Source organism: Pelophylax lessonae, assembly GCF_965119305.1.
Source record: "Pelophylax lessonae genome assembly, chromosome: 11".
Classification (NCBI taxonomy): domain Eukaryota; kingdom Metazoa; phylum Chordata; class Amphibia; order Anura; family Ranidae; genus Pelophylax; species Pelophylax lessonae.
The window spans coordinates 123,086,680-123,114,317 of record NC_138778.1 but is presented as its reverse complement, the minus strand read 5'-3'; the positions used below and the strand labels follow the sequence as shown (position 1 = coordinate 123,114,317).

Below are 27,638 nucleotides of genomic sequence, written 5' to 3'. Positions count from 1 at the left end.
GAAACATCTGGTAGTGTGAACACGGCCTTGTGCTGTGTGTGTATGTACTATATATCCTTATAGCATACTTGCCAACTGTCCTGTTTTTGCCAGGACAGTCCCTGCAAATAGGAGCCTGTCCCGGGTAATTTACATTATCCCGGCAAGCGCCCGTTAAAGGGGCTGCCCGTAAATAAAAAAAAAAATGGTTGCAGGCCGACATCGTAACTGTGCATGCGCCGTTCCGATGCCTAGCGGGCTCAGGAAAGCTCGTACAAGCTCAGCCAGGCGGGTGCATGCGCTGTTACCTAATGGCGCCGCCTGGCACCATTTTTAAATCAAAGGCACTCGTTCTGGGCAGCGCCTCGCCGGCCACCACAGCAGAGCAGTGAAGGACCCCTGGAGAGTGAAGACACATTCACAGACATGAAGTTAGGTAGGATGAAAGCAGCAATCTTATGTGCAAAAATATCTGGTAACATGACATGTGAATAAAGTGTGAAATGTGCTCAGTTGTGACCATACAAAAAATGTAATATGTAAATATAAATAAAGTGCAAGGTGTAAATAAGTACGATAAAACCTAATTGCTGTATATCAGGTAGTATAATTAGGTTTTATCGTACTTATAGTTACATATTACATTTTTTGGTCACACCTGAGCACATTTGACACTTTAGAATTGCAAGGAATTGTGATGAGAATTTTAAACTTTAGACAGAAGTAGTGCAGCTAAATGGGAGAATTATTCCAACTCTGCTACTTTGGCCTTAAGTTTGAAATTCCATTTTCAATTTCCTGTAATTCTGTCTTTATTGAGTAGACCCTATAATCCGATGATAAGTAGGCGGAGATTAATTATGCAGAGTGGGTGGGGCTTTATGGAAGTGGGTGTGGTAAGTAATTGATAGCTGTGCTGCAAAGTGTCCCTGAAATTTTATTTCAAATGTTGGCAACTATGTTATAGATGGGTCATCTCCACTCCCACCAAGGGGGGGGGGGGAAGAAATATATTACTGCCTATTACAATAAGGTGACCAGATTTTTAAAATTAAATCTGGGGACATTTTTTTATTGGCAAATGGTAAACTATTTTATTTCTGCGACCTATGCAGAACACTTTTCCCACACAAACTATTTTATAAGCATATTTTCTTCTAATGATATATGCGATGTATGTGGGATGTGTTTATAGAATGATTGTATAATATATACGTTATTTCTCACATTTCCTCCATGAGATAGAAAAAAAAAATGATTTCTTAGAAACTTTTGGGATATGACTACCAAATGTTAAAAAACTTGGAGGGGGGATGGGGCGGCAAAATTCAAATCCAACCCAGGCAGAAGTGATGTGTCACCCTCTCTGCAAAAGGTAAGAAATATTGCAGAGCTGCAATGTGCAAATAGTGGTGAAACCCCCCATATTTATATATATATATATATATATATATATATATTCAAAAAAGTGCGTACAAGAGCAAAGCCCGTATATACACTAGCAGCGCTAAACACAGTCCTTATAACAAGGGCAGCGAATATATAGCTATAATGTTAGCAAGTCGATCTTTCATATATATTGTTCATCAAAGTTCATAAAGTTCATAAAGGTTGAGTCATACAGAAACAGGGGTGAAGAGAAAATGTTATATCCTGATGGAACTAGATGAACATGGTGCTGTGTAAAGACAGAAAATCTTCTTTGCTGTTTCTATAACAGCCACCCAGGTCCTCCACCACACCGCTGTGCTCCCCCCTATGTAGTGAACACATACCCTTAACACTTGGGTAAAGCGCTTTGTTTACACCAGTGATCCTCCACTCTACAATGGTGATCCACCTTAGTCTTCAGCTCCAGCTGGTAGAATAATAATCAGCGCCTCCTCCTCTCCTCTCACATGTAAAGAGAACGACAAGGACCCATAGCGTAACATGTACACACCAAAACTTTTATTAATATTAAAATCGCACTCACATGGGATAAAATGTTGTTAAGCAGAATGGTACACCGAAGGTAATATCCCGATCTTCCTACTGACAACGCTGTCTCCACTAAGCCGCACGGCACGGTCCGGGTGATCCAGCCACCTACTTCCCAATGCGCGCCAAGACTCGGATAACATGATATAGGGACTCCAAAACAATCTACGGGGTTACCAGGGTAGCCGCGCGCTCACGCACTGACGCGTTTCGTCGACACGGACTTCAACTGAGGGCGTGAGCGCGCAGCACCGTCACCTCTTCTAAATACTCTTCTAGGAAGATGAACTGGGCGGCGCCGTCGCTCAATCAATTACTGCCGCCCGGAAGTCAAACCTCCGCTGGTCTCCATACCCGTCCCTCAGAATGCTGGAGACACCGGAAACGCTACGCTCAACTCCGCCCCTCAGCAGGAGCAGGAAGTGCAGACACAGCCGGCTTCCTGACCATCCCTGCAGACAGTGGAGACAACGTTTTAACATATTGTGTCCCAGCCACCGCTTCTTACATCTTTATGCAAAGCAAATTGCTACCCAGACAAAAATCATATACTCATATAAGCTTACATTATTACCATATATACATATATATATATATATATATATATATATATATATATATATATATACACACAATAATTCATAGCTTATGTTGTCACAAACCATCCACATATATATGCCAAAAAATTATATCCATAGTCCCATACCCTGTTGCCATAGGTGGGAAAATATCAGTATTGTTACTATGAACCGTGTACCACAACACGCTTGGAAAAACTCAATATAGCGTATATGAGTTTTATAATACTCTTGTCAGCCCTTAACTGCCATTCCCCACTAAATGCACCATAATGTGGTTGATATATGCGCCTGTAGATATTAAGTATCCCGATGATATCCGATAGGCACCCAGCCTTCATAACTTCCATATATCCTATCTCCCCTATAATGATTGTATAATCCAATCCACCATCGATGGATACAACCACCAGGGAGGGATTTTCACTTTTTATGGGAATGGAGAAACCATATCATCAGCCATTAATGATAACTGCACCATGATAACTGCACATTAATGGTGACTGCACATATATTCACCCAGGGTCCCAAGAGAAAGGGCATGTTATAGGGACAAAGAGCATCTAAATCTGGCTTATTTTACAAAAAATTCCAATATCATTGGTAGGTATAACTACGACCCTGGCAAATAAGCCCCCAGGATCTATGCTTTTAATCACCAAATAATTTATATAGTACGCCAAATAAAACCACCTAACTAAAATAAGCCATCATAATGACTAAAATGGTGGAAATAGTGGTGTGCCTATATCATCTTACCATCACATAAAAATTCTAAAAATCCTATTAATACAGAATAGCAGCTAGTCTTGAATAAAATCAACTATAAAATCCATGAATCCAAACATAGATTGGATAGGAAATCTGATAAAATTTCAGATAAGAGATCTAATATAAACTAGAGTTCAATCGGATAAAATCCAATAAAATTCAAGTAATAATCAGATAAAAAATCGTCAGCCCCAAGTATCCCAAAGATTAAGACATACATAATAGAATTCTGTGCCACCCAAGTTGGCAATAGATAAATATACGGTTATCCCTGATCAAGACACATCATGTCCTGGACCTAACATGGCTAATAATCGCTAATGAAACAATTAATGTCGAGCTCGACATTCATACCATTAGGGACTAAAGCGTTAGTTTGGTAGATCCAGAAGGTTTCCCTTTTCGAGAGCTCCCTGACACAATTGGAGCCCCTCCATACTTGATCCACCTTCTCGATCCCCCAGAATCGCAATCCAGAAGGGTCCTTATTGTGATGATACTTAAAATGTAAGGGAACGCTATGGTATTTGTAACCCTTTCGGATATTACCTATATGTTCCGAGACTCTTTTGCCCAATGTCCTCTTAGTACGACCAATATAGATCAACCCGCAGGTACACTGGAGGCCATACACTACATGTGTCGATCTGCAGGTGATCAAGTCCTGGATCTCAAAAGAGCACCCAGTGGCCGTTGATGTAAAGGAGGTATGACCCCTCAGATGGACATTGACCTGTCTGTAAGCCTTACAATGTCTACATGCGTAGAAACCCACCCTGTTGTCCCAAAAAAACTTTGGTCTGACAGGTGGGTCTAAAACTTTTTTAACCAGTTTGTCTCCAAAACTGGGAGCTTTTCGATAAATAACAACAGGCTTTTCCGGAATCACTTTGCCAATAAATTTATCCATCTGTAGAATGTTCCAGTTGTTACGGAAAATTTGTTCAACTTCTTTATGTTGGATGTTAAAATCAGATATAAACCCCCACTGATGTTTCTCGTTAGGTATATCTATTTTTTCTTTCTAGCACTCACTCTGTGAGATTTTAACTATTTCATTCATGGTTTCTTCCAGAATTCTTTCTTCATAACCTTTTTCCCAGAAACGTTTCATAATCACCATAGCCTGTTGTTGGTAATCGGAATCTGCCGTACAGTTCCTTCGCACGCGAAGGAACTGTCCTTTGGGTATATTCTTTAACCATGTGCTATGAAGTCCACTATGCACTGGTAAATAACCATTGCGGTCCGTTGGCTTAAAATAAGCCATCGATACCAACTTGGATTCTTGGATCATGACCTCCACATCTAAATAGTGGATCTTCACCTGGCTCCAGTTGAATTCGAGCTTAATATTATTCTCATTGGTGTTGAGACCATTGGCAAAAGATATCAGAGAGGCCTCGCTGCCTGACCATACAAAGAAGAGGTCATCTATGTATCTCTTATATATGATAAGCTCATCCCTGGCGGCGGCATAAATATAGCAGTCCTCCCATTCCCCCATGAAGAGATTCACTAGGCTCGGGGCATATTTAGCGCCCATAGCAACGCCCCTCTGTTGTGAGTAGAACGTGCCCCCATACCAAAAATAATTATGGGACAAACAAAATTGCAATATCGAGCTTAGGAATCTCTTCTGGGGAAATGGGATATCCGGTCGCCGACTTAAAGCCCAATTCAACGCCAGTAGAGCATCCTCGTGTTGAATCACTGTATACAGTGAGGCCACGTCCGCAGTGACCACAAATACCTCTCCTTGTGGTAATTTGACCCCTCTGATGGTAGTCAAAAAATCCTTAGTATCCTTCAAGTAGGATCTGAGGGATTGCACACTGTCCTGCAAGAAATGATCTAGGTATTGCCCAATTCTGGAGGTGACCGAATTGATGCTGTTCACAATCGGTCTCGTGGGGGGTTCTTATCGTCTTTGTGTATTTTAGGCAGAGTATATATAGTGGGAATTCTACTATAACTCGGTACCAAAAACCTTCTTTCTTTTTTGGTAAGTATTCTCTCTTGAAAACCCACATTAACCAGACTCTCCAATTCCCTTCTGTAGGTAAGAGTCGGATTACCCGACAGTATTCTGTAGGTTATTGTATCAGATAACATCTCGGATAACTGCTGGTCATAAAAAGTTTTATCTAGAATCACCACCCCTCCACCCTTATCAGCCGGCCTAATAATAATGTCCTTGCGTTTTTCCAACTGCTCAAGGCCATCTCTAATGTACCGGGGATTGACATCTTTCTTCGGTACTATGCTTTCCAAATCCCGAGGGCAGATTGTTTAAATACTTTAATACATTGATTGGCAGGCTGGGGTGGATTGAATAGTGATTTATTTTTAAGACCACTGTCTTTGCCTGTTAAACCACTTTCAACGTACTGTGTCCTAATCTGAATGTTTCTATTGGGGTTTAGAAAATATATTTTTAGATTAATCTTTCTAATGTATTTGTGGATATCTACGTATACATTAAATTTGTTAATTGGCCTTTGGGCTGCACATTTTAACCCTGCATTCAATATATTTGTTTCTTTTTCTGTAAGGGCAATATTTGTGAGGTTGTAAATACCTCTTAGTCCTTTTCTCTCCTTCTTTTTTTGGAGTTTATGTCCAGCTCTGCATCCTCTGGTTGTGCGTCCACCCTTGGCCAAGGGCGATCCCTTTGGTTGTCTAAGTGGGGGAGCGGCGGCCTCCAAGAATCCATTTGTGCCCCGCTCGGTTTCCCCCTCCAGGGTTTCCCCCCTCTGCCCCTTCCCCCTCTCCATGGAAAAGGGCGATTTTGAGTTGGGGTTCTGGGGTTGTCAAACCCTGGCGCCCCATTATACCTATTGTGATCCGGCACAGAGTATGCATACCCGGACTCATATTGGGTATGTCCTTGATATCCCACATTCCCATATCGGACTTTAGAGGTACCTTGTTGCCAATCTCCTCTCTGATAATGTGCGGGAGCAGGAGAACCTCTCCCTTCCACTCCCCTCGTATTACTGTAATATACCGGTTCGCCCCCATACGGGATGGGGACCATACTAGGTTTATTATTATTTTTGTTGTTATTTCCTTTATTTTTTCCTCTCCCCTGAGGGGTGCCTCCCAGGATAGCCCTGGGTGGGACCACAACTGGGCCTGATGGTTGAGGTAATTGCTCAGGATTGGCTGACGAGGGTGGTATCTGCCAGGCATATATTGCATTATTTTTGAAGTCCTCCATATCTCTACGGAATTTCTTCACTTTCTTTTTGTGTCTCACGATCTAATTTCTCTAATTTTTTCTGTATGTCTGTATTGAACTTGATCACTTGGGGCGTATCTTTTTCAGGCTCTATATTGGCCTTTATTTCTGCTATTCTGTTCTCTAAAATAATCATCTTTTTCTTTTTAAGTTTTAAAACCAGCTCCTGTAACTTAATGCCCATACTATTAAAAAAAATCTAACCATTCCTTTTGACTGGCTTCATCATCTAAGCCGTCCTGTGGGGTTACCTCCCATCTCAGGCTTCGCATTATGATGCATTCTTTGAGGTACTGCTCGAAAGTGCAGATGTCCCACCATGTGCGTATCTGCTTTTCAAGCAGAATACCCAAAGCACTTAAACCTGAATTCCCACTATATATACTCTGCCTAAAATCCACAAAGACGATAAGAACCCCCCACCGAGACCGATTGTGAACAGCATCAATTCGGTCACCTCCAGAATTGGGCAATACCTAGATCATTTCTTGCAGGACAGTGTGCAATCCCTCAGATCCTACTTGAAGGATACTAAGGATTTTTTGACTACCATCAGAGGGGTCGAATTACCACAAGGAGAGGTATTTGTGGTCACTGCGGACGTGGCCTCGCTGTATACAGTGATTCAACACGAGGATGCTCTACTGGCGTTGAATTGGGCTTTAAGTCGGCGAACGGATATCCCATTTCCCCACAAGAGATTCCTAGGCTCGATATTGCAATTTTGTTTGTCCCATAATTATTTTTGGTATGGGGGCACGTTCTACTCACAACAGAGGGGCGTTGCTATGGGCGCTAAATATGCCCCGAGCCTAGTGAATCTCTTCATGGGGGAATGGGAGGACTGCTATATTTATGCCGCCGCCAGGGATGAGCTTATCATATATAAGAGATACATAGATGACCTCTTCTTTGTATGGTCAGGCAGCAAGGCCTCTCTGATATCTTTTGCCAATGGTCTCAACACCAATGAGAATAATATTAAGCTCGAATTCAACTGGAGCCAGGTGAAGATCAACTATTTAGATGTGGAGGTCATGATCCAAGAATCCAAGTTGGTATCGATGGCTTATTTTAAGCCAACGGACCGCAATGGTTATTTACCAGTGCATAGTGGACTTCATAGCACATGGTTAAAGAATATACCCAAAGGACAGTTCCTTCGCGTGCGAAGGAACTGTACGGCAGATTCCGATTACCAACAACAGGCTATGGTGATTATGAAACGTTTCTGGGAAAAAGGTTATGAAGAAAGAATTCTGGAAGAAACCATGAATGAAATAGGTAAAATCTTACAGAGTGAGTGCTAGAAAGAAAAAATAGATATACCTAACGAGAAAAATCAGTGGGGGTTTATATCTGATTTTAACATCCAACATAAAGAAGTTGAACAAATTTTCCGTAACAACTGGAACATTCTACAGATGGATAAATTTATTGGCAAAGTGATTCCGGAAAAGCCTGTTGTTATTTATCGAAAAGCTCCCAGTTTTGGAGACAAACTGGTTAAAAAAGTTTTAGACCCACCTGTCAGACCAAAGTTTTTTTGGGACAACAGGGTGGGTTTCTACGCTTGTAGACATTGTAAGGCTTGCAGACAGGTCAATGTCCATCTGAGGGGTCATACCTCCTTTACATCAACGGCCAATGGGTGCTCTTTTGAGATCCAGGACTTGATCACCTGCAGATCGACACATGTAGTGTATGGCCTCCAGTGCCCCTGCGGGTTGATCTATATTGGTCGTACCATAGCGTTCCCTTACATTTTAAGTATCATCACAATAAGGACCCTTCTGGATTGCGATTCTGGGGGATCGAGAAGGTGGATCAAGTATGGAGGGGCTCCAATCGTGTCAGGGAGCTCTCGAAAAGGGAAACCTTCTGGATCTACCAAACTAACGCTTTAGTCCCTAATGGTATGAATGTCGAGCTCGACATTAATTGTTTCATTAGCGATTATTAGCCATGTTAGGTCCAGGACATGATGTGTCTTGATCAGGGATAACCGTATATTTATCTATTGCCAACTTGGGTGGCACAGAATTCTATTATGTATGTCTTAATCTTTGGGATACTTGGGGCTGACGATTTTTTATCTGATTATTACTTGAATTTTATTGGATTTTATCCGATTGAACTCTAGTTTATATTAGATCTCTTATCTAAAATTTTATCAGATTTCCTATCCAATCTATGTTTGGATTCATGGATTTTATAGTTTTAGTCATTATGATGGCTTATTTTAGTTAGGTGGTTTTATTTGGCATACTATATAAATTATTTGGTGATTAAAAGCATAGATCCTGGGGGCTTATTTGCCAGGGTCGTAGTTATACCTACCAATGATATTGGAATTTTTTGTAACATAAGCCCGATTTAGATGCTCTTTGTCCCTATAACATGCCCTTTCTCTTGGTACCCTGGGTGAATATATGTGCAGTCACCATTAATGTGCAGTTATCATGGTGCAGTTATCATTAATGGCTGATGATATGGTTTCTCCATTCCCATAAAAAGTGAAAATCCCTCCCTGGTGGTTGTATCCGTCGATGGTGGATTGGATTATACAATCATTATAGAGGAGATAGGATATATGGAAGTTATGAAGGCTGGGTGCCTATCGGATATCATCGGGATACTTAATATCTACAGGCGCATATATCAACCACATTATGGTGCATTTAGTGGGGAATGGCAGTTAAGGGCTGACAAGAGTCATATATGCTATATTGAGTTTTTCCAAGCGTGTTGTGGTACACGGTCCATAGTAACAATACTGATATTTTCCCACCTATGGCAACAGGGTATGGGACTATGGATATAATTTTTTGGCATATATATGTGGATGGTTTGTGACAACATAAGCTATGAATTAGTGTGTATATATATATATGGTAATAATGTAAGCTTATATGTGTATATGATTTTTGTTTGGGTAGCAATTTGCTTTGCATAAAGATGTAAGAAGCGGTGGCTGGGACACAATATATTAAAACGTTGTCTCCACTGTCCGCAGGGACGGTCAGGAAGCCGGCTGTGTCTGCACTTCCTGCTCCTGCCGAGGGGCGGGGTTGAGCGTATCGTTTCCGGTGTCTCCAGCATTCTGAGGGACGGGTATGGAGACCAGCGGAGGTTTGACTTCCGGCCGGTGGTAATTGATTGAGCGACGGCACCGCCCAGTTCATCTTCCCAGAGGAGTATTTCGAAGAGGTGACGGTGCTGCCCGCTCACGCCCTCAGTTGAAGTCTGTGTCGACGAAACGCGTCAGTGCGTGAGCGCGCGGCTACCCTGGTAACCCCGTAGATTGTTTTGGAGTCCCTACGTCACGTTATCCGAGTCTTGGCACGCACCGGGAAGTAGGTGGCTGGATCACCCGGACCGTGCGGCTTAGTGGAGACAGCGTTGTCAGTAGGAAGATCGGGATATTACCTTCGGTGTACCATTCTGCTTAACAACATTTTATCCCATGTGAGTGCGATTTTAATATTAATAAAAGTTTTGGTGTGTACATGTTACGCTATGGGTCCTTGTCGTTCTCTTTACATGTGAGAGGAGAGGAGGAGGCGCTGATTATTATTCTACCAGCTGGAGCTGAAGACTAAGGTGGATAGCCATTGTAGAGTGGAGGATCACTGGTGTAAACAAAGCGCTTTACCCAAGTGTTAAGGGTACGTGTTCACTACATAGGGGGGAGCACAGCGGTGTGGTGGAGGACCTGGGTGGCTGTTATAGGAACAGCAAAGAAGATTTTCTGTCTTTACACAGCACCTGTTTCTGTATGACTCAGCCTTTATGAACTTTGATGAACAATATATATGAAAGATCGACTTGCTAACATTATAGCTATATATTCGCTGCCCTTGTTATAAGGACTGTGTTTAACGCTGCTAGTGTATATACGGGCTTTGCTCTTGTACGCACTTTTTTGAATACTGTAAACGAGATAGCAGCAGCTTGGTATGAGTATTAGCTCATGAGATCCAATATCCTGTGGTGTCTACAGTTGTTTTTGTGTCATTCCAATTGAGCTTTGCATAATACATAAGCGCTGAGTGGGTTGGACAGGACCTGTTGGTTCGATCTTACTCCTTTTGTTTGAGATATATATATATATATATATATATATATTCATAATAATAAAATATGCACATCAATTGTACATTGTATTATGATTATATATGGGGGGGGGGGGGTCTCACCAATATTTGCACATTACAGCTCTGCAATATTTCTTCCTTTGACACCATCACATATATTCTAATACACGAGATGATTAGCATCTCTGTTATTATTATTGTATGTGGGGGGTTTTTACCATTATTTGCACATTGAAGCTCTGCAATTTCTCAAAATATTTTTGCAGAGGGGGTGGCACCATCACTACTGTGTTGTAATACATTGGTGGATTTGCACTGGATATGCATGTATAGGTGTCACCATTGCACTGTCCATTTGTAGAATATTATAGATGAGGTGTAGGGCAGTGCTGCATTTTTGGCTTTTTACTGTTGCACGTTAGATGAGGGAACCATGTAACAAGATTCTCTTATTGCCTTTGAGATTTTTTTTGTTGCATTGTAGATGTTTTACTTGATTTCTTATGTCCTCTGTGTACTGGTAACCAGTGGCCCTGCATATCAGTGGTCAGTGTGCCCCATGTATGCTGGCAGTCGGTGTGCCCGCTGTATGCTGGAGGTCAGTGTGCTCCCTGTATGCTGGAGGTCAGTGTGCCCCCTGTATGCTGGAGGTCAGTGTGCCCCCTGTATGCTGGAGGTCAGTGTGCCCCCTGTATGCTGGAGGTCAGTGTGCCCCCTGTATGTTGGCGGTCAGTGTGCCCCCTGTATGCTGGAGGTCAGTGTGCCCCCTGTATGCCTGGAGGTCAGTGTGCCCCCTGTATGCCTGGAGGTCAGTGTACCCCTGTATGCTGGCGGTCAGTGTACCCCCTGTATGCTGGAGGTCAGTGTACCCCCTGTATGCTGGAGGTTAGTGTACCCCTGTATGCTGGCGGTCAGTGTGCCCCCTGTATGCTGAAGGTCAGTGTACCCCCTGTATGCTGGAGGTCAGTGTACCCCCTGTATGCTGGAGGTCAGTGTACCGTGTACCCCCTTGTATGCTGGCGGTCAGTGTGCCCCTGTATGCTGGCGGTCAGTGTGCCCCTGTAAGCTGGCGGTCAGTGTGCCCCTGTAAGCTGGCGGTCAGTGTGCCCCCTGTAAGCTGGCGGTCAGTGTGCCCCCCTCTATGCTGGAGGTCAGTGTGCCCCCTGTATGCTGTAGGTCAGTGTGCCCCCTGTATGTTGGCGGTCAGTGTGCCCCCTGTATGCTGGAGGTCAGTGTGCCCCCTGTATGCCTGGAGGTCAGTGTACCCCTGTATGCTGGCGGTCAGTGTGCCCCCTGTATGCTGGAGGTCAGTGTGCCCCCTGTATGCTGGAGGTCAGTGTGCCCCCTGTATGCTGGAGGTCAGTGTGCCCCCTGTATGCTGGATGTCAGTGTTCCCCTGTATGCTGGCAGTCAGTGTGCCCCCTGTATGCTGGATGTCAGTGTTCCCCTGTATGCTGGATGTCAGTGTTCCCCTGTATGCTGGCAGTCAGTGTGCCCTCTGTATGCTGGCAGTCAGTGTGCCTTCTGTATGCTGGCGGACAGTGTGCCCCCTGTATGCTGGCGGTCAGTGTGCCCCCTGTATGCTGGCGGTCAGTGTGCCCCCTGTATGCTGGAGGTCAGTGTGCCCCCTGTATGCTGGAGGTCAGTGTGCCCCCTGTATGCTGGCGGTCAGTGTACCCTCTGTATGCTGGAGGTCAGTGTACCCCTGTATGCTGGAGGTCAGTGTACAACTGTATGCTGGCGGTCAGTGTTGTCCCCTGTATGCTGGTGGTCACTGTGCCCCCTGTATGCTGGCGGTCATTGTGCCCCTGAATGCTGGTGGTCAGTGTGCCCCCTGTATACTGGCGGTCAGTGTGCCCCCTGTATACTGGCGGTCAGTGTGCCCCCTGTATACTGGCGGTCAGTGTGCCCCCTGTATACTGGCAGTCAGTGTGCCCCCTGTATGCTGGCAGTCAGTGTGCCCCCTGTATGCTGGCAGTCAGTGTGCCCCCTGTATGCTGGCGGTCAGTGTGCCCCCTGTATGCTGGCGGTCAGTGTGCCCCCTGTATGCTGGCGGTCAGTGTGCCCCCTGTATGCTGGAGGTCAGTGTACCCCTGTATGCTGGAGGTCAGTATACCCCCTGTATACCGGCGGTCAGTGTACCCCTGTATGCTGGCGGTCAGTGTGCCCCCTGTATGCTGGTGGACAGTGTGCCCCCTGTATGCTGGCGGTCAGTGTGCCCCCTGTATGCTGGCGGTCAGTGTGCACCCTGTATGCTGGCGGTCAGTGTGCCCCCTGTATGCTGGCGGTCAGTGTGCCCCCTGTATGCTGGCGGTCAGTGTACCCCTTGTATGCTGGCGGTCAGTGTGCCCCCTGTATGCTGGAGGTCAGTGTGCCCCCTGTATGCTGGAGGTCAGTGTGCCCCCTGTATGCTGGAGGTCAGTGTGCCCCCTGTATGCTGGATGTCAGTGTTCCCCTGTATGCTGGCAGTCAGTGTGCCCCCTGTATGCTGGATGTCAGTGTTCCCCTGTATGCTGGATGTCAGTGTTCCCCTGTATGCTGGCAGTCAGTGTGCCCTCTGTATGCTGGCAGTCAGTGTGCCTTCTGTATGCTGGCGGACAGTGTGCCCCCTGTATGCTGGCGGACAGTGTGCCCCCTGTATGCTGGCGGTCAGTGTGCCCCCTGTATGCTGGAGGTCAGTGTGCCCCCTGTATGCTGGCGGTCAGTGTACCCTCTGTATGCTGGCGGTCAGTGTACCCCTGTATGCTAGAGGTCAGTGTGCCCCCTGTATGCTGGTGGACAGTGTGCCCCCTGTATGCTGGTGGACAGGGTGCCCCCTGTATACTGGCGGTCAGTGTGCCCCTGTATGCTGGTGGACAGGGTGCCCCCTGTATACTGGCGGTCAGTGTACCCCTGTATGGATGCGGTCAGTTTTCCCCCTGTATGCTGGCGGTCAGTGTGCCCCCTGTATACTGGAGGTCAGTGTTACCCTGTATGCTGGAGGTCAGTGTACCCTGTATGCTGGCGGTCAGTTTTCCCCCTGTATGCTGGCGGTCAGTGTGCCCCCTACGGTGTGTCCAGTCTACGTTGTGCATAATACATGCAGATCTGGAGAGGCTTAATAGAAAGTGTCCATTAGTCAGCTTACCATACACCAGCTTTATGAGGCCTGCAGAAGGGCTGACAATCCAGGAACAGTATCAGTAAGGAAGACGTCCCCCCCCCAGCTATAACCTCCATAGAACAGCCACAACATAGAGGGCTTAGGCTGCAGCGGCACAACGACCTGTCGCAGTAAGAAATAAATCCATGATAAACAGACAAGGTGCAAGGGAAGCTCCTGATATCCGCACAGCTGCCCAGCACCAGACCCGCCCACCAATACTTCCAATAGGTAGGAAAACTTCATACAAAAATGGTCCTATAAGTGAGGAGGACAAAAAAGGAATGCAGCCTTTGGCTTATCCTGAGCATTTATTGGGGGAGGGGTCTTATGGGGGAGGAACGAGGGCGGGGCTACCCAAACGTATGCTGCCATAGACATCTGTCAGGAAAGCACATTATGGCCACTAGATGGAACCGACCACTATAGGAAATCCCAATTCACCATGACTGGGGGAATGCGGGTCACATTTCATGAACACATTTTTAACAACCAGATCTGTAAGTGTTTGTGAAATCTTCCCGCACAAAATGTACTCAGCCAATGAAAGGTAATGACTCCATTTTTATTTTTCTCCTGCTATCAATGGCCAACATGGTACAACACTTCATCCATGTATTTGGTGATCTCTGATCTCCTTATGAAGTGTTTCTGACATGTTGAAGATCAGCCATGGAGTATATCTGAGGAGTATATCAGGGTGTGCTTCTTCCCCACATGTCCAGCAACATTCATATAAAAGACATTTCCCGCACTCAGTGCACTAATACACCTCGAGGGTTGTGTGGGACCCCTGATGTACAGGAAGACAGGACTTCTGTGAGGAACAATTCCCTCACTCAGGACAGGAAAGTGGTTTCTCCCCCGTGTGAGATCTCTGATGTCTGTAAAGAGTGGACTTCTGAGTAAAACATTTCCCGCACTCAGGACAGGAATATGGCTTCTCACCCGTATGAGATCTCTGATGCATGGAAAGAGTGGACTTCTTTAAAAAACATTTCCCGCACTCAGGACAGGAATACGGCTTCTCACCAGTGTGCAATCTCTGATGCATGGAAAGAGAGGACTTCTCTGAAAAACATTTCCCGCACTCAGGACAGGAAAATGGCTTCTCACCAGTGTGCGATCTCTGATGTGTGGAAAGATTGGACTTATCTGAAAAACATTTCCCGCACTCAGGACAGGAATACGGCTTCTCACCAGTGTGCGATCTCTGATGCATGGAAAGAGTGGACTTCTTTAAAAAACATTTCCCGCACTCAGGACAGGAATACGGCTTCTCACCAGTGTGCAATCTCTGATGCATGGAAAGAGAGGACTTCTCTGAAAAACATTTCCCGCACTCAGGACAGGAAAATGGCTTCTCACCAGTGTGCGATCTCTGATGTGTGGAAAGAGTGGACTTATATAAAAAACATTTCCCGCACTCAGGACAGGAATACAGATTCTCACCAGTGTGCGATCTCTGATGCATGGAAAGAGAGGACTTCACTGAAAAACATTTCCCGCACTCAGGACAGGAATACGAATTCTCACCAGTGTGCAATCTCTGATGCATGGAAAGAGAGGACTTCACTGAAAAACATTTCCTGCACTCAGGACAGGAATACGGTTTCTCACCAGTGTGCGATCTCTGATGCGCGGAAAGATTGGACTTCTTTGAAAAACATTTCCCGCACTCAGAACAGAAATACGGCTTATCACCAGTGTGCAATCTCTGATGCATGGAAAGATTGGACTTCCGTGAAAAACATTTCCCGCATTTAGGACAGGCATATGGCTTCTCTCCAGTGTGCAATTTCTGATGTTTGTAAAGATCAGACTTCAATGAAAAACATTTCCCACACTCAGGACAGGAAAATGGCTTCTCACCAGTGTGCGATCTCTGATGTGTGGAAAGAGTGGACTTCTTTAAAAAACATTTCCCGCAATCAGGACAGGAATACAGATTCTCACCAGTGTGCAATCTCTGATGCATGGAAAGAGAGGACTTCACTGAAAAACATTTCCCACACTCAAGACAGGAATACGGCTTCTCACCGGTGTGAGATATTTTATGCACATTAAGCTGGGATTTAAAATGGAAACACTTCCCACACTCAGTACAGGAAAACCTCTTATCTGTTGGAAGGACAGCACTGTCCCTCACAGTCTGAGGTTCCACAGGATAAGAGGAATACGATGGCTCGGCACTGTCCCTCACAGTCTGAGGTTCCTCAGGATAAGAGGAATACGATGGTCCGGCACAGTCCCTCACTGTCTGAGGTTCCTCAGGATAAGAGGAATACGATGGTCCGGGACCGTCCCTCACAGTCTGAGGTTCCTCAGGATAAGAGGAATACGATGGTCCGGCACTGTCCCTCACAGTCTGAGGTTCCTCAGGATAAGAGGAATACGATGGTCCGGCACTGTCCCTCACTGTCTGAGGTTCCTCAGGATAAGAGGAATACGATGGTCCGGTACCGTCCCTCACAGTCTGAGGTTCCTCAGGATAAGAGGAATACGATGGTCCATCTACACTGTGTGGTGCCGGATGGACATTTGAGGTAGCCGGGTTTTCTTCTGGACTATACTGTGTGATGTCCTCATCTTCTACTTTACAGTCTGGAGACAAAGTGAGACAATCCTCTGAGGTTTTCCTCAGCTCCCGTCCATCTACCAAAATAGAAATACAAAGATTATTACTAGACATCAGCAGATTGGTTTCCCTAAACCAGGACTCCGCCCACATAAGGCAGAACCAGGACTCCACCCACATCAGACAGCTTTGTCTCTGAGGATCTTACAATTCCCCCCTCAAGGTAACTAGTAAATGGGTCCTCTGATAAACCAGTTAATTTCTTTATTCATGGATCTTAGTCAGAGAGTGAGGAAACATCGAGAACTGTCTTTTATAGGAGTGACATTGATGAGGGGATTATAGGATGAGTGTCCCCTCCTCCTCTATCACTTATTACCATCTTCCCAACACAAGGATGGGGGGGGAAAACAACCAAGATGAAGACTGGACTCATCCTGAAGACCATCATCATTGGGTTACTGACTCCTCCCTCATTATAACTTTCTGTTTAACCGGTTGCCGACTGCTCACAGTATATTTACTGCGGCAGTCAGCCCCGGCCAGGCAGAGTGACGTAGATCTACGTCGCTCGCCTGTCACTCCTTTTAGAGCCAATAGCGGGCGAGCGCGCGCCCGCCTCGGCTCATTCACAGAGTGCGGGTGTGTGACCGGCGGACCCGATGTCCGCCGGTCACACTACGATCGCCGGTACAGCGGGAGAAAGACAGAGCGGCTTATGTAAACAAGGCGCCTGTCATTCTCCCCTGTGTAAAAATGAAGATCAGACGGTTCTACTATGTAGAACCGTTGATCTTTGTTTTTACACTAGGAGACCTGTCCCCCTACAGTTAGAATCACGCCCCTAGGACACACTTAACCCCTCCCTGTCCAATACAGTTAACCCCTTCCCTGCCAGTGTCATTTTTGCAGTAACAGTGCATATATATAGCACTGATTACTGCAGTAATGTCACTGGTACCCCCAAAAGTGTCAAAAATGTCAGTCAAGGGTCCGATCTGTCCGCCGCAATGTCGCAGTACCGCAAAAAAAAAAAAAAAAAATCACAGATCGCCGCCATTACTCGTTAAAAAAAAAAAAACACCAAAAATGACAAAAATCTTTCCCTTTGTTAGTAAACGCGATAACTTTTGCGCAAACCAATCAAAATACGCTTTTTGCGATTTTTTTTACCAAACATAAGTAGCATAAAACAATTTGGCCGAAAATGTTAAAAAATTTTGATTTTTACATTTTTTTTGGGGGGAATTTCATATAAAAAAAAGTGAAAAATATTGTTATTTTTGCAAAAATTACGCTCTTTTTTTGTTTATAGCTCATGATCAAAAAATCGCACAGGTGATCAAATACCACCAAAAGAAAGCTCTGTTTGTGGGAAAAAAGGACGTGAAATTCGTTTAGGTACAGCATTGCACGACCGCGCAATTGTCCGTCAAAGTCACGCAGTAAAAAAAAAATCGCAAAAAACCCCCTGGTCAGGAAGGGGGTAAAATCTTCCGGGGCTTAAGTGGTTAAGGTCCCAAAGTTTGAGGATGTTATCACATTATTATCAACATGTAAAAGTCTGTCCTCCAATCAAATCATCAGATATAAAATGTGACATTAAAATAAATAATAAATTGGTGCAATCATGTAGTGTAAACAATGGTGTATAAATATTCACAGAAACATTCACCCAATGGCAGCTTACATTAAGAAAGTGTCTTTCACTAAACACATAAACAAATAAAAAATCAAATAAAATGCAGCGCCAAAAAAATTAAAAGAAATTGCTTCACCCAAATCTGTAGACAATAAGTGGCAAATAATTTCACTCCTCTCCTCCTTCCTCTTCCTCCACGGTATACATGGGGGGAATAGAAAAAATGGGTGGAGCCTGCGCAGGGACGCCCCATCTCGGCCATCCCAGGGAAGGGGTATCTGAGTGAAGGATCACATTGTGAAGCTTGTTTAGTCCGCATTGCTCAAGTGCCGGTGTTGTAAAATTTTGTCGGACCCATGAAAATTCCAGACCTCGTCACTTCCGGTTAGGCCGCGTTATGAAACAGCGGATGCGAGTCACCATGCATGCGCACAGGACATTTTCGAGGTCGGGAAAAATTATAAGACATAGCGGACAGCTGACTGAGAGGAGGCGGGGCTGAGGTGGGACGGAGTTGCCGCCGTGTCATTGAGTCATTACAGTGGGGGGGCGGGGAGGATTGGGAGAGATGAGAGGAGGCAGAACGGAGGCACATGCAGAGCTGACTTAGAAGAGGCGGAACGGAGGTGCGGCCGTGCTAACTTTTGCAAGGCAGTGGTCGTCTTGGAGGTGTGTTTGGGGTCGTTATGTTGGAATACTGCCCTGCGGCCCAGTCTCTGAAGGGAGGGGATCATGCTCTGCTTCAGCATGTCACAGCACATGTTGGCATTCATGGTTCCCTCGAAGAACTGTAGCTCCCCAGTGCAGCCCCAGACCAGGACACTCCCACCACCATGCTTGACTGTAGGCAAGACACATTGTCTTTGTACTCCTCGCCTGGTCGCCGCCACACACGCTTGACACCATCTGAACCAAATTAGTTTCTCTTGGTCTCATCAGACCACAGGACATGGTTCAAGTAATCCATGTCCTTAGTCTGCTTGTCTTCAGCAAACTGTTTGCCAGACATGGGAGTAATGCCCCATACACACGTGCAGATTATCTGAAGACTTTTGTCTTTAGATTTACCTTTTCTATGTAGTGCAAGGGCCTGCCGGATTGCATACAAATTGAAAGTGTTTAGGTTTGACCTCATATTATATGGTTTTGGTAAGTCTGCAGACAAAAGTCTTCAGATAATCTGCACGTGTGTATGGGGCATAAGTCACACATGTGCAAGTAACAAGCAAGTCTCAAGTTTTAACCTTCAAGTCTCAAGCAAGTCCCAAGTTACTGTGGTGAAAAGCAAGCAAGTCAAGTCGAGTCCCTGCTAGAAGTCAAGCAAGTCAAATCAAGTCATTTATTTTGGTCAAGTCACAATACTGATCTACACCAATTTTCACCTTTAAATGAGTTAAAAGTCAGTGGTCAGGAAAGGTTTTGTTTTATTTTCAACATTAACAAAACTGCTTAGTGCTTTTTTCTTGGCATATTAAAGAAACACTTTGAATGCCCAAACAGCTCAAAATCCTTCGTCCGGTCATGTTTCAACACCACAGTCACTAAAAACATGTTAAGTATTTCCATTGTTAAACAGCCAGTGTCCTAAAAATCAGAACACACTGGAGGTGTTTTAAGTGACTGTGGTATCAGAAACATAACAGGCACATTCATTTTGCTTTAACACATCTTGAGAAAATGCCCATTTGGGTATTTCCCAAAGACTACCTCTGGATATGACACTGAGCACGTGCACTCAACCCCTTTGGTCGACCATGGCGAGGCCTGTTCTGAGTGGAACCTGTTATGTTAAACCGCTGTATGGTCTTGGCCACCATGCTTAGCAATCTTCTTATAGCCTAGGCCAGTGATGGCGAACCTTGGCACCCCAGATGTTTTGGAACTACATTTCCCATGATGCTCAACTACACCGCAGAGTGCATGAGCATCATGGGAAATGTAGTTCCAAAACATCTGGGGTGCCAAGGTTCGCCATCACTGGCCTAGGCCATCTTTATGTAGAGCAACAATTCTTTTTTTCAGATCCTCAGAGAGTTCTTTACCATGAGGTGCCATGTTGAACTTCCAGTGACCAGTATGAGAGAGTGAGAGAGATAACACTAAATTTAACACACCTGCTCCCCATTCACACCTGAGACCTTGTAACACTACCGAGTCACATAACACAGAGGAGGTAAAATGGCTAATTGGGCCCAATTTGGACATTGTCACTTAGGGGTGTACTCACTTTTGTTGCCAGCGGTTTAGACAAACAATGGCTGTGTGTTGAGTTATTTTGAGGGGACAGCAAATTTACACTGTTATACAAGCTGTACACTCACTACTTTACATTGTAACAAAGTGTCATTTCTTCAGTGTTGTCACATGAAAAGATAGAATAAAATATTTACAAAAATGTGAGGGGTGTACTCACTTTTGTGAGATACTGTATGTGTGTGTGTATATATATATCGTTTTTTTTCTCATATAAATAGAAGATTTAAAAAAAATATATATATATTAATATTTGATCAGGAGAACAGCCCTCTATTGATATAACTGAGAGGAATGGCTGCTCTCTTGACGGGGGACACAGGCTTCATGATGGGGACACAGGCTGCATGACGGGGGACACAGGCTGCATGATGGGTGACACAGACTGCATGTTGGCAGGGACAGGGGACACAGGCTGCGTGATGGGGGACACAGGCTGCGTGATTGGGGAGACACAGGCTGCGTGATGGGGACACACATCCCTTGCATGCCGTATGGTCAGTGCTTATCCCTGGGGATTTCACAGCGGCTGTAGCATGAAGATGGGGTATCTGTCAGTGGGGGCAGAATGAGCGGTTAGAGGAGTGGGGGGCCCATCATATTACTATACATGCAGTCACGGTAGGGAACTTTGAGGGGCCACAGCTCGGGCCCTGAATGAGAGTCCGGAGTCCCACATTTGGCACAGAGATAGGGGAGGTCTTCCTTTACCAAACATTTTGGAGTTGCTAGCCCAAAATTTCCTGGTCAACTATTTCCAGGGCCACCTGAGAGTTTGTGGCCCTTGGCCCGTACCGTGGAGCAGGGAGTGCTGTGTACAGCAGAAATGCCTGGACTCTTAGCTATTCAACTGTACCTGCAGAGCGGGGCTCTGCGGTTACTGTATTCCAGTAGCCAAATCTACCCCTATGCAGGGCCCTGAAATTAAGTGTAGCACTGCCCCTAGGGAGCTGATGAGATTGGATTCCCCTGGGTTACCCATAGCAACAGTCTGTTAAACTTATCACTATAAGTCCTTGGCTCAGTCATTGAACAGTCCAGGGGATTTGTTTTTTTTGTGTTATATTTGGAACTGGGATAGGAGAAGGGATGAGTGGGATACTCCAACTTAGGAACTATGCACAATCCTGAGGACAACTTCACCTTGCCACTGAAGTGAAGATAAATAAAGTGAACTCTGTTTTAGGTTACTCTCCAGGGTCTAACTTGGCACTCCCTTTCTTACTTGCTCGTGTGCTAGCTCCTGTCCACTGACTCTAACCGGAGTGGTCCCCTTCCTGGGCAGACCCCCGGCAAGCTTCCCGGCTCTCACAGACACTGTTATTCCTCAGGTAGCTCTGCCACTTGCTCCACAATCAGTATCCTCTGGACCTCCTGGCTCAGCACCACACCTCCGGTCCACTAGGCCGACTGTCTGTGACCACTTTCCACGCTGACAGGAGGAGAGACAGCCATCACCCTCCTCCTGGGACCTGGCTTCCCGCCCAAAGACCCCCTGTCACATGTTACCTTGGCTTTTATCACATAAAAGATGCACCATCCCAAGATGCACCACTGTTGTGCCCACCCACTGGGACAGCTACAAAAGCCTGTGTCACTGGCTGGGTTTCCTCCACTGTCCAACAGGCTCCCCTATTGGATACAGTAGGGACACTCCCTCAGACTATGTGAATCACACATGGACACATGTAACAGGCCTAACTATCGATCAGACTCTCCTGGTATGCAGGCAGAGCAAAAACTATGCTTTTCCTAGCACCTACAGTATCTAGGAGGGTGCTACATCAGCATCGGCTCCGAAAAATGCATGTGGCCCCTAGGGATCCTATAGTATCTCTGAGCCAATATTGAGGCCCCTACCCTCCAGGGTTCAGGTACCACGAAGCCCTCTGTTTCAGCCAGCTTGGTGCTGTGATGTTTGGCGATCTTCAAGTGTGCACAGTTGCAGGGCCCCAGCTCGGGCACCAAACAAGTCCAGGGGCCCATATTTGGCACAGAGGTAGGGGAGATCTTCCTTTACCACTCTTAAAATGTTGGAGTAGCTAGCTTGACATTTTCTGGTCAACTTTTTCAGGGGCCTCTTGGGAGTGTGGCCCTCGGGCAGTACCGTGGAACAGGGACTGCTGGGTACCATATTAATCTCCATATTCTTAGCTATCCAATGGTACCGATGTACCACTGTTACCGATGTAGCACCCTCCTAGGTAGGTGCTAGGGAAAAGCATATATGTGGCCCTGTCTGCTTAATGGGGGGGGGGGGGGGGCCTGATCAGTAAGTTAGGCTGTCATGTGTTTCCAGGTGTGATCTGTTGAGTCTGGGGAGTCTCCGCACTGTATCCAATGAGTGCTCTTGTTGGACAGTGGAGTAAACCTGGCCAATGGCACACCAGGTTTTATAGCTGTCTCAGTGGATGGAGTTTGCCGCAATGCACCCTGGGATTGGGTATAAACCTGGCGGGAGCATGTGACAGAGTGTCTTTGGTGGGAAGCAGAGTCCCAGGAGGAGGGTGAAGACTGTCTCTCCTCCTGTCAGAGCAAGTTGAGAGGTCCTGGGCAGTGGGACTGAGGGACCGGAGGTTGAGCTGGACTGCAGAGAAGGATCCAGAGTGTCGCTGACCGAGTGGAGCTGCTGGGCAGAGGGTTTCCAGGAAAAACAGTGATGTGAGTACTCGAAATCTGCCCAGGGGTCTGGCTAGGATAGGGGGCCACTCCAGAAGGTCAAACGGATCCGAGAGCCAGCTAACCGGTGGTTGTAGCACAGAAAGGGGGTGCCAAGTGTTAAGCCCCGAAGATAAGGGAGTAAGGGGGCGCCAGTGTGGGCCCTGAAGCATTCAGCAGTGCAGCAAAGTGTACAAGTAGCTACCTCAGGAAGGAGTGCCCAAGGGAGCTAAAAGAGGACTTCTTTAGTCGCAAACCAGTTAGAGAAATAGTTCAGCATTAACCAGCGTCAAATCAGCGTTGGCGAGCATTCAGTCAGCGTCAAGCCAGCATTAACCAGCATTTCTCAAGTGTCTCTGCCAGATTGTGCATAGTTGAGTTAAAGGAGTATCCCACTCATCCCTTCTCCCATCCAAGTTCCTAAATAAATCAAATACCCAAAGATACTGGACTGTTTCTTGTCTCAGTGCTCACACTTGGAGAACATGCTTAAATGTGTCGTCGTTGCTAGCGGTAACCCAGGGGGACCCATATCCAGCAAAACAGCTGGGAATTGTGCAACACCTATGTTCCACAGTATTCGGGTACATTGGACCCCATGTAAGTCCTCTTAAAAATTAGGCATCAGCCACAAAAAATGTGTGTGGCCCCTGAGGTCATCTAATATCCCTGTTCCAAGTTTGGTGCCCGTAACTCCCATGGTTCGGGTACCACAGGCCCTAAATTTATGGTAGATTGGCCAGCTATTTAAGCTATGGCTCGGTTGGGAATTTGAAGGGCCACAGCTCGGGCCCCGAAAGAGTCCAGGCTCCCACAGCTTGAGCCCCTGGACATGTTTGGGGCCCAAGCTGTGGCCCCTCAAAATTCCCTACTGTGCCATATATTAAAATTGATAGGTCGGACAGCCAACAAGGTAATATCCATCCATGCCCCGCGGGGAACAGTTAGTAATCCCAAAAAAGGGGGGGTTATGAAAAGAGGACCCAAACTCGAGCAATCCCTGGTATAGTAGATACCCCTATAAAGGGTTCCAGGAAGTTGGGTAGCAAGTAAAACACAAAACTATTCGTACAGTACAGCAGAACAAGTGAACAAGGACTATCACTCCGCAGCTGCCCTCAATTGTCGTTCCTGGCGGTCCAGCCAGGTAGCCGCCATGGCAGGATTCTCAAAGAAATGGACGGCTCCATTTGCCACCACTCTCAGCTTTGCCGGGTACATCATGGAATACACTAACGGGTTAGGGTGCAGACGTTTCTTGATTTCTGTAAACCTGGCTCTCTGTTTCTGGGAAGCAGCCGAAAAATTAGGGTAAATAGACACCTTAGCACCCTGTATCTCCTTTCGGGGCTGTTGCCTAGCAAGCCGCAATATAATGTCCCTGTCCTTATAATGCAGCAATTTCAATAAAAATGGACGATCAGGGCCCCTTGGTGGCGGAGCCCTGAAAGGCACCCTGTGTGCCCGCTCCACAGAAAAGAAGGGGGAGAGATTGTCTTTCCCAAAAGTAGAAAGCAGCCATTGCTCAATAAATTCCATCGGGGTTTGGCCCTCTGATTTCTCTGGGATGACCACCAGACGCAAATTACTGTGGCGCAGCCGGTTCTCCATGTCTTCTAACCTGGCCATGGCCTCAGAGACCCCAGCAGAGTTCATCCTTACATCTTGAATGAGGGGGGGTAAATCATCCTCCACTGTGCTCACCCTACCCTCTAACACTGTGGCCCGCTCCCTGATCTTTTGCATGTCCTGCCCGATGTGCAGGAGGCCTTTTCTTCATGCTCTTAACTTTTGCGGATAATTCAGTTATAGAGGTGCCCTAAGTATGTACCGCATTCAAAACATCCTGCAGCGTAGGCTCATCAGGCTCAATGGCTCACCTGGGGCCCTATCCCCCTCCAGCAGCCTCGCCTGTGTACTCACTGCGGCCTCCGGCGATATCGAGTCCATGTCTTCTTGCAGGGGTGGTGGGGTTGCCGGTGGAGGTGAGCTGCCTGCTTTCAGACTGGGCGAGGATGCCACAGGTTTAGAGAGTGGCTTGTGTTTGGCGGGATCGTGCGCGAATTTCTCCAGTTTAGAGAGTGCTGTGGGCTGCTTGTCCTTCACCTCTCTCTGAGGCAGCGGCGCGGCACGATAATGGGCCTGCTTTGCCGCGTGTGTCCCGTCCTCTTTCTTCTTTGTCATGGCCGCGGACTCGTTCCGGTGTTTGAGAACCGTCTTAGGAGTGAGGCAGACACGCGTGCAAAGTGACCCAGCAATTGCTGCGGGTGAACGAGTCTAGAAACAGGATAATAGCTGGCAGGATGTCGGAAGCCAATGCGAGACACGTCTGCCTACATGAACGATTCAGCCACGCCCCCCCCCGGGAGTATGTAATGTACAACATACAGTATATAATGTAGGGGTCAGGAGTATGTAAAGTACAACATAGAGTATGTAGTGCAGGGGTCAGGAGTATGGAATGTACAACATAAATTATATAGTGCAGGGGTCAGGACTATGTAATGTACAACATAGAGTATATAGTGCCGGGGTCAGGAGTATGTAATGTACAACAGAATATATAGTGTGGGGGTCAGGAGTATGTATTGTACAATATCGAGTATATAGTGCAGGGGTCAGGAGTATGTAATGTACAATATAGAGTATATAGTGTAGGGGTCAGGAGGAGTATGTAATATACAATATAAATTATACAGTGTAAGGGTCAGGACTCATAAGTCAGGCACAGCCAGTGAACAGCAGAGTAAGTAACCCCGGGAGAATTGTCCTATCAGAGAGCTTACTAGACCTGGGCACGGGGAAGGAAATCTAAAGCACATATCCCAGGCAGTGCCGGTAAAAGATCACCTATAGCCAGGGAGAACATGCCAAGCTGCGCCCCCCCCCCCCCAATATGTATGAGCATTATGTGTCAGCAAAAATCCCCCCCCCCCCCCAAAAAAAAATAAAACATTGGGTACTAATCTGCATGATTACCCCGCCCATCCCTACTAGCACAAATCCCGCCCCCTCCAAAAAAAGAATTCTCCCCCCTAGTACAGATTCACCCCTTTTACCATATCACCTATTCTAGTACAAGTCCCCCAAAATTGACCCTCCTAGCACAAATTCCCTTCTCCCACCCCCTCCCAACACAAATCACCCAGGAGTCACCACTTCTAGCACACACCCAAATTTCCCTTCCTATAACAATTCTTAGCCCCTGCTGCTCCTTAAATTCCTCCTCCCATCACAGATCCCTTCCCACCTAAATTTTGTTGCGGTGCCCCCCCACCTCACATGATACCACAGTGCCTGCCCACCCCTTGTCCCGACCCTGACCCCAGGTGCCAAAATCTAGTAACTCCTCTGGTGAAAATGAACATTTTGCTGGCAGCTGAACCCCAGAATCTCCATAAATCTAGATGCATATATTGTGTCTGAAGCACAGAGAAGGAAGATTATCCGAGATAAAAACAGGAATACAGGACGGGGAAAACAGCTCAGGAAAGTGACCAGGGTATTACAGGTTGATATCACACAGTCCCCACCCTACTCTAGGCCAATCAGTGAGCAGTATGGTTGGAGGAATGTATTTAGTGTTAATGACCCACCTGTGCTGATCTCTGTAGGAGTGTCCTCCTCTATAAATGTCCCACTTATTCCATCCTCCTCCATAGACTGCTGATCATCCCTCATATACGTGTCTTCTTCTTCTGCTTTAACCTCAAATTCTATATCGATTGGATCTCCACTCTAAATCAAGAAAATAATAGAAGAGGTCATCGGTAAAACATAAGCTTCAATATTGTGACATCACATTTAAAAAAAATCACTTCAATGAGTCCATGTTCTAGATGCTCCGTCCCACCAACCTTGTAATGGCGAGTGATCGTAGGATCTTCCTGTGTGGAATCCCGGGAATACAGAGGACAGGGATATCTCTCTGGTGGGTTTCTGGTATTAGGTGGCTCCATCATATCCTTGTGTCCTTCTGAAAACTCCTCCATCATTCCATACCCCTCATCCTCCTCTTTATACTCCTCTTTAACAACAATATTATCATCCCTGAGGTTTCCACTCTGAATATATAATAAGAAATGACATCAATGGTAACAATGCAGATAATGTACAGATCCTAATAATACTATGAGTGATTGTTCCTCATCTACCTGATGATGGTGAGGGATGGTGCAATCTTCCTGTGTGGAATCCCGGGAATACAGAGGACGGGGACATCTCTCTGGTGGGTTCCTATTACTGGATCCATCTGTAGGAAACACACACACACACTGACTGAATGCATTGTTTCTTTTTTTTTTTTTTTCCAAATTTGCATGGTTTCTATGTGTTTATCAGATGATGGGGGATCTAGGTGGACCCTCCGTACTAGGGCTGAACGATAGTCGATGTGATATCGATTATCGTTCTGCAGGCACGGGCGATATTCATATCGCCGAAGACACAATATTCAGGCATTAGGCAGGGAGGCAGGGAGAAGTCAGGACTCGGGGGGAGGAGGAGGACTCCCAGTGATTACATCCGTCCCACACTTCCCTCCCAGCTCTGCCTCTAGTATCCAGCCGACCATTACTCCGCCCTGCTCCGCCCATTGTCTCTCCTGGCTGCATCGGGGGCGGGATCAGGCTGTAATGTTTTGTAAATAGATTCAATGGAGAGACAATAGACGGAGTAGTGGTCGGCTGTTGACTAAGAGGCAGAGCTGGGAGGGCT

The 27,638-nt window shown here is 46.2% G+C and overlaps 2 protein-coding genes across 2 annotated transcripts in view; one reads left to right on the top strand and one right to left on the bottom strand.

Annotated features, from left to right (window-relative positions):
- LOC309567170 (uncharacterized protein) overlaps positions 1-27,638 on the top strand; it is a 563,610-nt gene that overhangs the window by 111,014 nt on the left and 424,958 nt on the right. The gene's annotated exons all lie outside the window — the stretch shown is intronic.
- LOC309566913 (uncharacterized protein) overlaps positions 24,024-27,638 on the bottom strand; it is a gene marked incomplete at both ends in the record, with an annotated part of 40,348 nt that continues 36,733 nt past the window's right edge. Inside the window, 5 exons of the mRNA XM_082272251.1 lie at positions 24,024-24,209; positions 24,846-25,183; positions 26,519-26,660; positions 26,780-26,986; positions 27,077-27,174. Of these exons, the coding sequence (XP_082128377.1) occupies positions 24,024-24,209; positions 24,846-25,183; positions 26,519-26,660; positions 26,780-26,986; positions 27,077-27,174 (971 nt within the window). The remainder of the gene's footprint in view (positions 24,210-24,845; positions 25,184-26,518; positions 26,661-26,779; positions 26,987-27,076; positions 27,175-27,638) is intronic.